The 13027-nt window shown below is 42.7% G+C and overlaps 1 protein-coding gene across 2 annotated transcripts in view; it reads right to left on the bottom strand.

Annotated features, from left to right (window-relative positions):
- Positions 1 to 8960, bottom strand: part of LOC148041867 (Methylthiotransferase) — a 39596-nt gene extending 30636 nt beyond the window's left edge. Inside the window, exon 1 of one of the 2 annotated variants that reach the window (XM_087683512.1) lies at positions 8546 to 8682. In XM_087683512.1, coding sequence (XP_087539638.1) covers position 8546 — 1 coding nt within the window. In that variant the 5' untranslated portion in view covers positions 8547 to 8682. Of the gene's footprint in view, positions 1 to 8545 lie in introns of both variants that reach the window. The other variant, XM_087683504.1, reaches the window with a different exon arrangement.
- Between the last annotated feature and the right edge of the window lie 4067 nt (positions 8961 to 13027).

The following is a 13027-nucleotide window of genomic DNA, read 5'->3' on the forward strand; positions in this document are numbered from 1 at the left end:
GATCTGATGCAGACAGCAGTGAGAAGAGAGAAAGACAAAACGGAGCCTGCAAGAGAGAAAGACTAAAAATGCAAGCATGACAGCCTGCACGAGAGAGAAAGATTAAAAACGCAGGCAGGACAATAGGAGAGAAAAAGACTGCAGCGACTACAGACAGGAGAAAGGAAACTGTCAAGGCGGTAGCTGGAACCTGCAAACGGAGCAGTTTGTTGGCATGGCAGATTGTACAACAGCAGTGCAGATAAACAACAGTCAATCGCCAGGCAAAAACAGCAGCAATCAGCGTGTGGAGGATTGGAAACAGGCATCAGACTGTAGGGAACAGCGATGGACAGCAAGGGCTGAGATGTCCTCCATGACCGGGGTGTGGGCAGTAAGCTGGTAACACCTGAAACCTGCAAAAACGAGATTATAAAAGAGTGGAGGGCTGGCTGCCAATTTATAGAAAACTAGGGTTCTAGATCCTCTCCCACTTAACTTTCTCAATCCACTCCTCGTTTTAGAGTTTTGGCTAAAATAAGCCTAAAATAAGCATGTTTTGGGGCTGTTTCAGTGGCTAAGTGCATTTCTTAGCACAACACATAACACATTGGTGTCCACCTCCATTTCACCAAAGAGTAGGTTAAGCTAAGTATCATCTACCTAGAGTTTGTGTCTACATCCGATAATTTTGCAAATATATTGACTAAAGGGGTCAATCACCTAGTTCGTTGATACTTGCTACCCAAGAATGGTATAGATGCACCCTTCCTTACTACTTCGGATTGACGCGGGAAGGGTGATTCTGAAACTAGCCTTCCTTCCATGGATGGGTGGTAAATCCCTGATTACAACTTAATTACAACAGCAAACAATAAATGCAAATCTGAAAATACAAATTTACCTACTGATATTGGACAATGCACATCCAATTGGCCCCAAAATTGGCGCCCTTTTTTGTGTTTCTTTAGATTTATTAAAAAAGAAGTTGATTTACAATGGGATTCTCCCAATCCCCTTTGCAATCCAAACTCCCCTTGCTGTCCAAAGTGACCAGCGTTGTTTTGCCCCTTGATTCGGGCACTTAATTGGCCTTCACCCACTTCATAGACGATGGAAATGCCCCAAATTCAATGGCTGGCTAGTCCTCCACCTGAATTTAGCTGAAATTCACCTTCAGCCCTAAAAAATTCAAGTCTTGGAGCTTCCAATTTCTGGCACGCTTCCTGAGGCTACTACTAAACATTAATTTTTGCTACAAAATAGGGTTTACAACAAAGAAACTTGTAATTTCTCAGCCTCCAAGGGTCTGAATGCTGAGATCTTCAGAGAAAGGTTGTGATATGGCAAGAAGATTAGAGAGAAAGCTCTAGAGAGAGAAAATTCAGAGTTTTATCGCAAAGAATGCCTAGAAATCAATCAAATGCAGCTGCTGCCTTGTCACAACAACATTAAATGTTGTCGCCTATAACTGAGACATCCAAATCAGTTGTCATCTTGTACCTAGATGCAATTGCCCAACTATGGAGGGTCCAAAACTGCAATCGTCTCCTCAAAACTCACTCATGGCTGGCTGCAATGGGTGAAAATAGGCTGGCCATGGCTGCTCATAGCTCTCCCACATTTGCTATAGTAAGAATGATCTTGTTTTTCCTCTTCTTCAGCCTTTTACCAGCCTATATGGGCAAGTTTGCCAAGTGGCAACCTTCTCAAATTGTTTTTCCAACATTATTCATCATTAAATATTAATTTTCAGCCTTTAATAACTGAAAATTAATCTAATAATTATTTCGATGCCTAGAAAAATAATCTGACTGGCCAAACAATTAAATTGGCTAGGCATCTTCCACTCTAAAGTCTCTCTGTGCCATCTTTGACCATTAGATCGGTGTTAGGTACTATTAAACGCCACATCTCTAATGTCACCAACTGACACTTATGACTAAATGAATGACCTACGCCAACAATTGACACCAGATACCACCAAGTACCTATGCAACATAACTTATAGCAACTTTTGCCTTTGACATCCCGTGATTTTCTCAGGTCCCAAGCTCGTAAATTTACTCTAATCCCAGTTGCACCTCGCATGTGTAACATTTACTTAATCATGTGATTAAAAATTAATCCACATGTTAAGTGAGGCTTCAAAAATACATGTCCTCATGACAGATTCCCTCTAGCTTTTCCTTCCAATATCGAGAGAGGACGGGTTTCTTCTCTTGAGGGTAACATGATTTTGGATTGCTTCGCAAGACATTAATTATTTATACATTGTATCATTATCTGCATCTCTAGACGACTATGATTGTAAAAGGATGCTTGGGCAAGTGAACAATTCCCCTGCAAGAGCACTCTCCAAGTGACACCATTGCATACCATTTTGCATGAGTATCATGATTTGCATTGCCTCTTGCACAACCCCATGCATTGACATTCTGTTCTTGTTAGTATGTATCTATGAGCATTTATCACTTTTCAGTCAAAGAGTGGTCAACTCTGGATCCATCATATTCACAGCAACTCACATGGCAGTCTCCTAGGGCAATCTCCCTTAGCTTCCACCTATCCTTTTTGGTTCTCCACATACCCTCCATAGATTTCTTCGTCACCGACACCCAGTAATGGTTGGGATAGCTTGTTCATTTTCGTCAGAAATGGATGCAATGATGGAAGCGTGGAAAACTGTTGTAATAGACTGCTGAACACAAAAGACAAAGGAAAGAGAAAGAGAAACACTGCAAAAGAAAAGAACACTGCACAAGGAACTCAGAAGTAAAGAGATACTCAAAAAATGGAATCCATATACCAAGAAATGAGACAGTACAAAACCAATGTGAGTGGGCTATGAAGGCACTGCCACCTGCTCCTCTCGCTCCACCATAACTAGCCAAGTGATGGATGATCAATGATTGTGGAGGAGAAGCTTGAATAAATAGGCAAAAATAATGCCATAAACAATGTTAGGTCAGCAAGCAATAAATGTTAAAATGACCATCATAAAATGCCAAGAAAAATGCCTAAATAATCAAGATAATATCTTGGTGCCCTAGCCCACTAATATGCACAGACTCAGCCATGAACTAACATATCTACTAACAGTTTTATGATGTGTTGGGTCTAACTATCCATTTACTATCCCCTTTGGCCACAAATTCCTCAATAGGATGAACATTTCTTGAAACCGCACACTTGATGCTAAATCCAAAAATTTTTAAAAAGCCCTTCAAATCCACCTTTACACATCATGATAGGCCATTGGGCAACTAACAATTAACCTTCATCCGATGCCTTAGGCTCTGTTAACCCCGAGTCAAGATGGCGGAAAATGAAGGAAAAAGCAGAAAAAGCACGGAAAAAGAGCAAAGACACGCAGGCGACCGCTAAAGCTAAGCCAGGACAAAAAGCGTAATTTTAAATGAAAGGCGCCTCAAAAACTTGGAAAACTCTTGTAAAAGAGCGCCAGGGTCCCTCCTGTGCCAATTGTAAAATATTAGACGGGTGTAGGCTAAAGGCATAATGCTAGAAGAGTAAAATGGAAAAAAGGACCTTGCCTCAATGGCCGGTCATGTAAAAAAGGGGATGGGTGCCCAAGGGATTTTAGGGCTTGTATATAAAGTTCAAAAAATGAATGGAAGCTCATTCTTTGGTGTGTGGCTAACAAGAGCTCTCTTCTTCTTCTTCTCTTCTTCTCTTCTTCTCTCCTTCTTGCTTGTGTGTGCTCTTGAGAAAGGGAATGTAAGAGTGTGAGGGAGTGAGTGTGTGGGAGTGAGGGATCAAGTGGGTGAAGCTCTTCACCATCTTCTCTTCTCTTCTCTTGCGCGCGTAGCTATGGAGAATGGAGCTTGGAGATGGAGGAGGCTTGAGGATGCTTGAGCTAGCATCAAGAATCGTGGAGCTACCGAGGTGTACGAGGAAGGAGGCTACTCGCATCGGCATCAAGGTAAGCTCACTACACTCGTAGGATCGACGGCGCGTCGGCTAGGTGAGAGATAGCCATTAGAGCTCGCTTGGAATGCTTGAAACAATAAGCGGTCCGTGGGTCTTGGCGGTTGAGTGAAAGCTCCCACATTTTGGTTCCGTTGCCGGGACCAACGGATTCAAGCTTGAGCACTTGCGCGCCTCATATCGAGCATCGAAGTAGGGGATTCATCCCCGAAACGGAGCTTGAGATAGGTAGGAAGTTTGGGTGTTTTTGATCTTCAAAGACAAGTAAGTATTTTGGGACATTTTGTGTGTTTGATGATTGGAAAACATGGAGAAATTATTTCAGTTTTTTGCTTTTGATTCTTGTTGCGTTTAGAGTAGGCTAACATTAGCAAATCGCACCCGAGAGGCATAGGGTTTGCTGCTGTAAAACAGGGAGAAAATCGGGAAAAACAAGTGAAAAATGGAGGAAATGCTCATTTGAATGTGTAGGAATCACAAGGAGAGTGATCGGTAACATCCAGGTAATGTCCAGCAAAGTATAAGTTCTTGGAGGGCAAGGAAATCCTCATTTGCAACTAGTTGAGAGTGAGAGAGAGAGAGAGAGAGAGAGAGAGAGAGAGAGAGAGAGAGAGCTTGGGTGACCCATTTTGATCGATTAGTGCAAGGAGTTACGTTGCTATCGGCGATCCCCAGGTATATAGATCTCTTCCCCATCACTCCAGCATCATTCCTGTTGAATCTTGTAGCTTGTAATAATCAATACCTTATGATTTTTTACGATTCCATGCTCGAAAGTGTGTTCGGGTCGGCGGGATCGCACATTCGATCCAGTGTCCGATTCTCAGAATCGAACGCTCGGATCCTGTCCAATCGGACCGGTCGGACCAACCTGTCCGATTTTGGAAATCGGACCACCTATCCGATTGGACGCCTCGTCCGATTGAGGCAATCGGACCCACCCCTGTCCGATTCGTAAAATCAAACCCACGGATTAGGACACGTCAGCAATCGGACCACCCACCTGGTCCGATCGGACCACTTGTCCAATTTTCGAAAATCGAACACTTGACCCCTGTCCAATTTTGAGAATCGGACAGCTCAAAATCGAACCCACCTGGTCAGATTCTAAGAATCGGACCACTGGTAAATCGGACATCCGATTCTCAAAATCGGACACACCCTTAGGCAGAAAAAAGAAAACATCAAAAATTGACCCCCGCAACCAACTGGAAGTGCAACCCGCTCCAGGATAACATAGCGAACGCCTTGTAGGCAATTCCCGACGTAGAAGTCACGACCAAGGGACAGGGGGACAATGCTGGAGCACTCCCCAGTGACCTGACGCGTTGAGAACGGAAATCCAATCGTAGGACTTGTGATCGACCCCCGAGTGAATAGCAAGAAGCAGCGCAGACCCTAGAATCCACTAGAATGGCCAGGACTTGAGCGACGAAGCTTATCAGGCCCGAGACGAGATAAGAGAGCATAAGGCGTATAGAGATTGTTTGCCGCACTCACATTGAATTCCGCACTTGAAGTACACATAAGAAAGCTGAAAGCCTGATTGACCACAAGTGCACGAGAAACGACACACACTGAGCGATCATAAATTGAGTTGTCAAACAGCCTCATTTGCTGCTGCAGGCTCTCCACAACACTCTGGCTGCTGTGTTTTGCTGCATATTACTTCGCCTTGCCTACCACATCAGCCCTAAACCTGTGTTTTGTTGTTTGCAGGTTCCGTACAGCTGCCACATCATCAACATACCTGTAGTTTGCTGATCTACATCATTTGTTGACCGTCTGTCTCACTGATCCGGCCATCACAAGCTGCATTTGCTACTGCCACACACATTCAAAGGCAATGCAGCTATGGATTTCTTAGCCCCTTGTGTTTCAAAGGAGGATTCCCAAGATCATAAGAAGCTTCTTCATTGACAAACTTCATCAACTTTGACACTTCTTCTGCCACCCTTGGATCCATTCTGTCTTTTTTGGCCTTACAACTCTATCCAAGATCTAAGAGGGTCATCAGCAATCATGTGTCTCATGCACAATCATCTCCTACTTGTGAGCCTCAATCTTAGTCAAACAAGGACATTAGGAGCTCTGACATGCGTTCTATTATGTGTTTTGATGGAGGAGGCAGCTCTTTCTAGAGCATGCATTTCTTTTCAATCGGATTTAGGAGTGTTCACACTAGCTAGTTTATTTTCCAGCTCCATGCATTTCTTTTGTAGTGGGTTCAGATTGCATTTACACCAGTAAGAATGGGGTGACCAGCATTCATGATGGTGATTTGCATTTTCTTCATTATTTTATTCATGTTGATCAATTGACCAGCATTATTGGCCCCTATTGGAGCATGTCAACCAATTCTGGCATATTTCATCTATTTATAGTTGTCCTCCACACTTGGTTATTCACTGATTCAATCTTGCAAGTTTTAGCACACTCCAACGTACATAGACTCTTCTCTCCTTTTAGTGCTACCTTCCCTCATCAACCTAATTTGGTGCCCCCATTGACGCCTTGGGCTGCACACAGGGACTGATCAGTCCTCTTTTGTATTCAACTTCCATTCAGTTCAATGCAGATTTTCTCCCTCCATTCTCTTCTTTCATTACAATCATTCCCTCTCCGTGTTCCTATTTCCTCTTCTGTTGCATGCACTAACAAACTCAACACTAGCCATAGCATTTCAAGCCTTCTATTGACATGCAAGATCAAGGTCGGTAATGAGGATTGTGCGTAGCCTCTAGAACAACATAAGATTTGATCAATTTGGGAATCTCGACCCATTAAAACAAGTCTTGTCACTAAAAAGACTAGAGTGTGAGTGTTGAGTGTAGGATAGGGAGGCTAGAGGTAGAAGTGGAGTACACTTGGAAATTCGCCCCATTGTGCTCACCATGCATTGATGAAGTATGCACAATGGATCTAGCAATGTAAATAGGCTGACTAGAATGGGTATGGTGGTCGCATGAGTAGCCCAAGGAGAAGATTCAAGAGATACATGTACCATAAGCAAGGAACAGATATCCTTACATTTGAGTAGCCTAGCCTCCCAAGGAAGAGATCCAAAGTACACGAGGGGGATACCCAACATAGCCACTCCATAATAGACAAGAGTATTCACTCGTGAGTAGATGGGAAGTATATGGTATGCAAGAGGCATTCCGAACCTAAAGCACTAGGGTGCAAAGTGGCACTCACCTAAGGGTTAGTAAGAAAAAACTCAAGAAGGCCTAACACCTACAATGAAAGAATCTAAGATAGCCTGAGTGAAGGAGAAGCCTACACTTGAAATGAAAGATCCTAGACCTAAACTGCTAGATGGAGGGGGACTAGGAACTAGAAAAGAGGATGCAAGAGTAGAATCCAAACCCAGATTGCTAAAAGCATGAGGATAAGAATTAAAGAAATGCTTGAACAAAGATAGAGAGCTCAAAGTGTAGGACAAACACAATGATCAATGGAAAGAGAGAGAGAGAAAACCGGTGCACAGGTGAGCTAAGATGGGTGTTCAGAGACACTCAGAAGAGCTCCAAGAGTGTGTCATACTTGAGACAAATCCCTAAACACTGCAATAGCAGTCCACAAGAGCTGATGATCACATGGGCAGCAGTGGAGCAAGCAAAACATTGACTAGTTCAGCGGGATGTCATGGATGACTCCAGGCAGCAAAACACAGGATGCTGGCTGAAAAAACAGCAGCCCAACTGACAGCAAATGATGGCGATGTGATGATGTCAGATGGCTGTCCACCGAAAGCTCTAAACACAAGCTGCACAAAAGAAACGCAGCCTGCAGCAAGTGGTGCAGATGGCAAACACCAGGCAGCAGCCTCCAAATGATGACCACAAGCTGGGCAGCTGCAAAATGCAGATCTCTACATGCTACTGATGTCCTCTAGGCAGGGTGTCAGCCTCCATACAGCAAGGGGGCAGTCTGAACAGCAAGGCGCCACCTCCAAGGAATAAGACAGCACCTCCTAGATGGGGTATGCGCAGCAAATGACTGGGCGATGACTGATGGCTGGTGTGTCTGATGATGGATAATCAAGGGATGAAGACTCGATGCCCACAACATATCCTCTAGGGATTTATGGCCATTCGTCCTACTGACAAAAATAATGCCTTTTTCCACAAATGAAGCTTTGCAAGGCTGTTTTAATTGAGTACATTTAGGCATTAATGCATTATAATTTTGTGTTAACACATGCCTTAATTTTGGCGGCTCAACAATGAGGATGGTACTCTTATGTAATATGAAACTTGCTACATTTCATGCCTCAACTTGCATCTCCCTTGCGTAGCAATTTGTTTTGTACATTGGGCACTGAACTTTCCTCTATGCTCATTTGTTATTTGTGGAGTTTGTGCTTTTGATGAACTAAACTTTCCTCACTACTGGAGAATTTTGAGTGGTTCGAAAGTGTTCGCGAGTGCATTTGACAAGACGAATAGCTAACAATCTGCCCCACAAAGATGGTGAATTGTGATATTCTACAAATTCTTGTCTTATAAGTCTCGAAAAGGTCGCTTATGTTCAAGTGATACACAGGGCATATGAGCATGTACTTAGCACTCAGGACATGAGAATGCATTGAGCAAAAGGAGCAATTGAAGCTTACTCCAAGTTTATTGCTTGGCAAGAAGCTTCCTGGCTGTGTCTGATGAAGTGATGAAGGCTGGGACCAGGAGGCAACCGCGGCGCCGATGATGATGATGATGATGATGTCGTTGTTGTTGTTGTTGCAGACGCTGCTGCTGCTGCTGTGCTGAATCTACGCCGAAGCGCATCTCTAACCGATCCATCACAACCTCTTCTAACGCAGAGTCTTAGCGTCGCGACTTTCATCCCGCCTGCTCTGTCGTGTCATGTGCCTTCACAACCCCTGCCCTGTCATGTCATGTGCCTTCGCAACCAACTATCGAACTATTTACGGCATAGGGGAGAAGAAGTGATGCATCCACAGCACGTCTTGAGGGCGACCTACTCCTTTACTAGCATTGGAATAGATAGACCAAAGAACCATTATACAATATCCAACTAGTGTAAAGGGAGCAAAAGGTGAACTCCTCCTACTTTGCTACAACATTCTATGATGTAAAGTAGGATGTCTATCATGCGATGTAAAGAAGGTGAACTCCTCCTACTTTGCTACAACATTCTATGATGTAAAGAAGGATGTCTATCATGCGATGCCAAAAGCAACGTTGTTAAGAGGTTTCCAAGAGTTATTGTTGTCCAAAAAAAGGCCACTTGGGCAACAACGTAAAGGGCAAACTGGTAAGCTACAAGTGTGGGTGAGTGGAGGGTTGAGTTTCAATCCCATGAATAGACTAATCTTGATTTGTCTCCCCCGTATGGGAGGCCTTAGAACAATGCTAATTGGTAATTTCTCCATGCACTTTCACACAAATAAAAGTCCCGTGTGATATTTCTAGGAGTATGGAGTGTTTCAATCATGCAACTATTGACTTGGGATGGACCCCACCATCAATAGAGAGAAAGTAAACCCTTACTGGCAGGTGTTAGAGAGAGAGAGAGAGAGAGAGAGAGAGAGCATTCACCTCCTATGAGCTCACATATAGTACCCTTCTTCTTTTAAGGGTACAACTTTCCTAGTCCTAACACATAGGATCACTTGGTTAACTATACCATCTACAAGTCACATTCAGTTAACTACATGGACTTATGTAAAGGAGAATTTACATGCACATATCCTTGCTCTAACCCTACCTTGATTGAGCACCTTAATCATTGCACACAAGCACAAAAGTATCAAGATCCTTACAAACAAACTTCTACCCACATATTGCAATGTTCTGAGTGAACATGGCAAATGGTTGTAGAGCTCATGTGCAACTAACACTTATGTCACTACATGCAAGCTTCGAGCTTCCCAAGAGCATGCCCCAACAATCCAAGTTTGTGGTTTGCTGTAATGCAAGTCTTGCAAGATATTTGTAATGTCTTCTAGTTAGAATCTTGTGCATATGCTACAAAGTGAAAAAGTTTGGCAAGTCTCTTCAAGAAAGACTTGTGCACATCTTAACGACATTAGTTCTTGTTGGCTTCATCATGTGTTTGTTAAATATGCTCAATGCCCACCCTTGTATGGTGCTACCACTGATCCATGGTGCTCAATGTTGTATAGTCCCCATTATGAGGAGAAGCCATGTGTGAGCCTAGATTGGTTAGGTCCTAACTTGCATGTCAAATCTCTATATGACTGGATGGCAAAAAGGTGATATTTGTGGGTCTAGCCTTTGGGTTAGATAAAGTAGTTAAGTTGGTAGCAGGTTAAGCATGCTACATTGAGTTGCGAGGTGTAGGAGTTGTCAAGGATGCCTATGTTGGGGTCGGCCCTTGTCAAGGGATTCAGGGTCAGATCCCCCAATCCAATAATAAAGGGAATTATCATTGGAATATTCCCTAATTGGAGGAAAGGTTCATAATATGGTAGGGTTGGACATGCCAACCTATTTGTATATGTGACTCTTAGTAATCTTATTCTGAAGGCCTTTAATTTCAATAGCACTTATTGGGCAGGTAGTGATGTATGGTGAACAAGCATACAAAACAAGAATTCCAAGCTCTACTAATACACCTCAATTGATCAATTATAGTGCCCTCTAGTCTCACCTAGCTTTATAATAAGTCATTATATCAAGTAGGGATGTTATCTCATGGTGGTGTTTGAATTTATTTATTTTAGAAAGTAAGGTTTACTAACCATTGGCTATATTATTTAACATTTTCTTTTCAACTTTCCTCTTCTTATAGCCATTATCTCAAAAGCTATATCCAATTTATTGAGTCATTGCTACATCACAACATAGCATGTCTCAAAGATTTTGTTTTTCAATGACAGCCTCGATGAGCTATAAAAGGAGATCCCCTCCAAAGCCATAATCAATCTATCTTTTACTCAGTTAGAGTTCTTCAAGCTAACCTTAAGCTTTTCACCTATATCATTTATTTAGTTTACCATCTAAGCTTCACACAATGAAAGCGCACTGATGGACAGAGCCATCTTTATATCAATTTGTTTAAAATTAAGAAGTTTCTATTTTTCTTATATGTAGTGTGTACTCTCTATTCCTTGCTCAAATTCTATTCACTAGCATGTGTAACTTTCACAAGGTATTAGAGCCCAGGGGCCTCAGGGAAATGAAGAGTACATGAGAGACAATGACTTCATAGCAAAGAGGAGCAATGTTATATAGTCCAAAAGTGATTTTGGTGCATCAAGAAGTGGTGTTGTTACAATGGCAATTCAAACACTAAGGATTTATCCACTAACCTTCAAATGAAGGCAAGTTAGTGAAGTGTGTGGATAGAAGAGAGAACGGAACTTCAATGGTGGGATGCTATGTAGGTGAGAAAGAGAGAGAGAGAGAGACAATGATTCAATGTGTGGGTACAATATTGTACCTGTTTTGGTTTTCTAGATAGGTATATAGTACATAGAGTACAATGTCGGGCGGGTAGACATAGTGGTCAAGTACATTGCCCTTTATTCCCAACAACCTCCCCCCTAAAGGTAATGTGCCCAAAGGTAGAGGAAAATGAATCAACTAAGTCTAAGTATGTACAAAGCTAAAGAGACTATACCTATCCAATCCCCATCATCTATCGGCAATGGGCAAACTGCTCTGTTGGAATACCCCTCCTGAGAACATCTACATGGTTATCATCAATGTGTACCTTGACCAACTCAATGCTCTTACTGTCAAGTACCTCCCTGATGAAATGATACTTCACCTATATGCGCTTTGTCTTTGCATGAAAGACAGGTTTTCGTGCTTTTATGATAGCACTCTGACTATCACAGTGGAGGATAGGAACCTCGGTAATACCAAGCTCGGTAATCAAATGTGACAGCCATAAGGCCTCTTTACATGCCTCAATGGGGCAGCCACATACTTTGCCTCTGTAGTAGACAATGCAACACACTTCTCCAACCTGGATATCCAAGAGATTGATCCCCACATGAAGATAAATACATACCCTAGGATGGACTTCCTGCAGTCCGCATGCCCAGTATAGTCTACATTCGTAAAACTAAACGGGACAGATGCCTTCTGCTTACAAAGCAAATGCAGAAATCCTTTGTGCCTTTGAGGTATCTCATAATACCTTTCATTGCTTCCCAGTGCTTCTTGCCAGGGTTTGCCATGTACTTGCTAACCACCCCCACTACAAAGGCAATGTTAGGACGTGTAGCAACCATAGCATACATCAAATTGCCAACAACTGAAGCATACCGAATCTTGGCCATTTCAGCCTTATCATCATCAGATGTAGGGTTGTCCTTTGCACTGAGTTTCACATATGGAGGCAATGGAACCCCAATCTCTTTCCCTCCCTCCATATTGAAACACTGCAAAACCTTGGATACATAATCCTGTTGGGACAAATAGAGAAGCCCCTTTGGTCTATCCTTGAGTATCCGCATCCCAAGAATATGATTTGCATCACCAAGATCCTTCATGTTAAAACTGCCATGTAGACTTTGGTTCAGAGATTCCAAGGCATGAACATCCTTACATGTCAGCATGTCATCCACATACAAGACCAAGATAATTAGGCTGTCATCATTTGTTGCCTTCTTGGTATATAAGCAGTGATCCACTTGACTTCTATGAAAGCCCTGAGATTGTATGAATGTATCAAACTTGTGCTACCATTCTCGAGGTGCCTATTTTAGCCCCCCATACAAACTCCTCTTGAGTTTAAATACCATCTTTCCTTTGCCCTTTGCCTCAAAACCCTTAGGCTACTACATATATATGTCCTCATGTAGATCACCATGTAAGAATGCAATCTTTACATCCATCTAGATGAGTTCCATATCCTCGGCTAACCAAGCCCAAGATGGTTCTCAAAGTAGTCATCTTGACTACAGGAGAGAAGATCTCATCAAAGTTAAACCCATGTTCTTGCTTGTACCCCTTTGCAACTAGCCATGCTTTGTACTTTGGCGAGGAACTAGAAGCGACTTTCATCTTATAAACCCACTTGCATGGAAGAATCTTCTACCATTTAGGTAGATGCACCAAATCCCAAGTACCATTCTTTTCAAGAGATTCCATCTCTGACAGCA

Source organism: Lygodium microphyllum, chromosome 1 (genome assembly GCF_053477565.2).
Source record: "Lygodium microphyllum isolate KBCC chromosome 1, Lygodium_microphyllum_v1.1.10, whole genome shotgun sequence".
Lineage (NCBI taxonomy): Eukaryota > Viridiplantae > Streptophyta > Polypodiopsida > Schizaeales > Lygodiaceae > Lygodium > Lygodium microphyllum.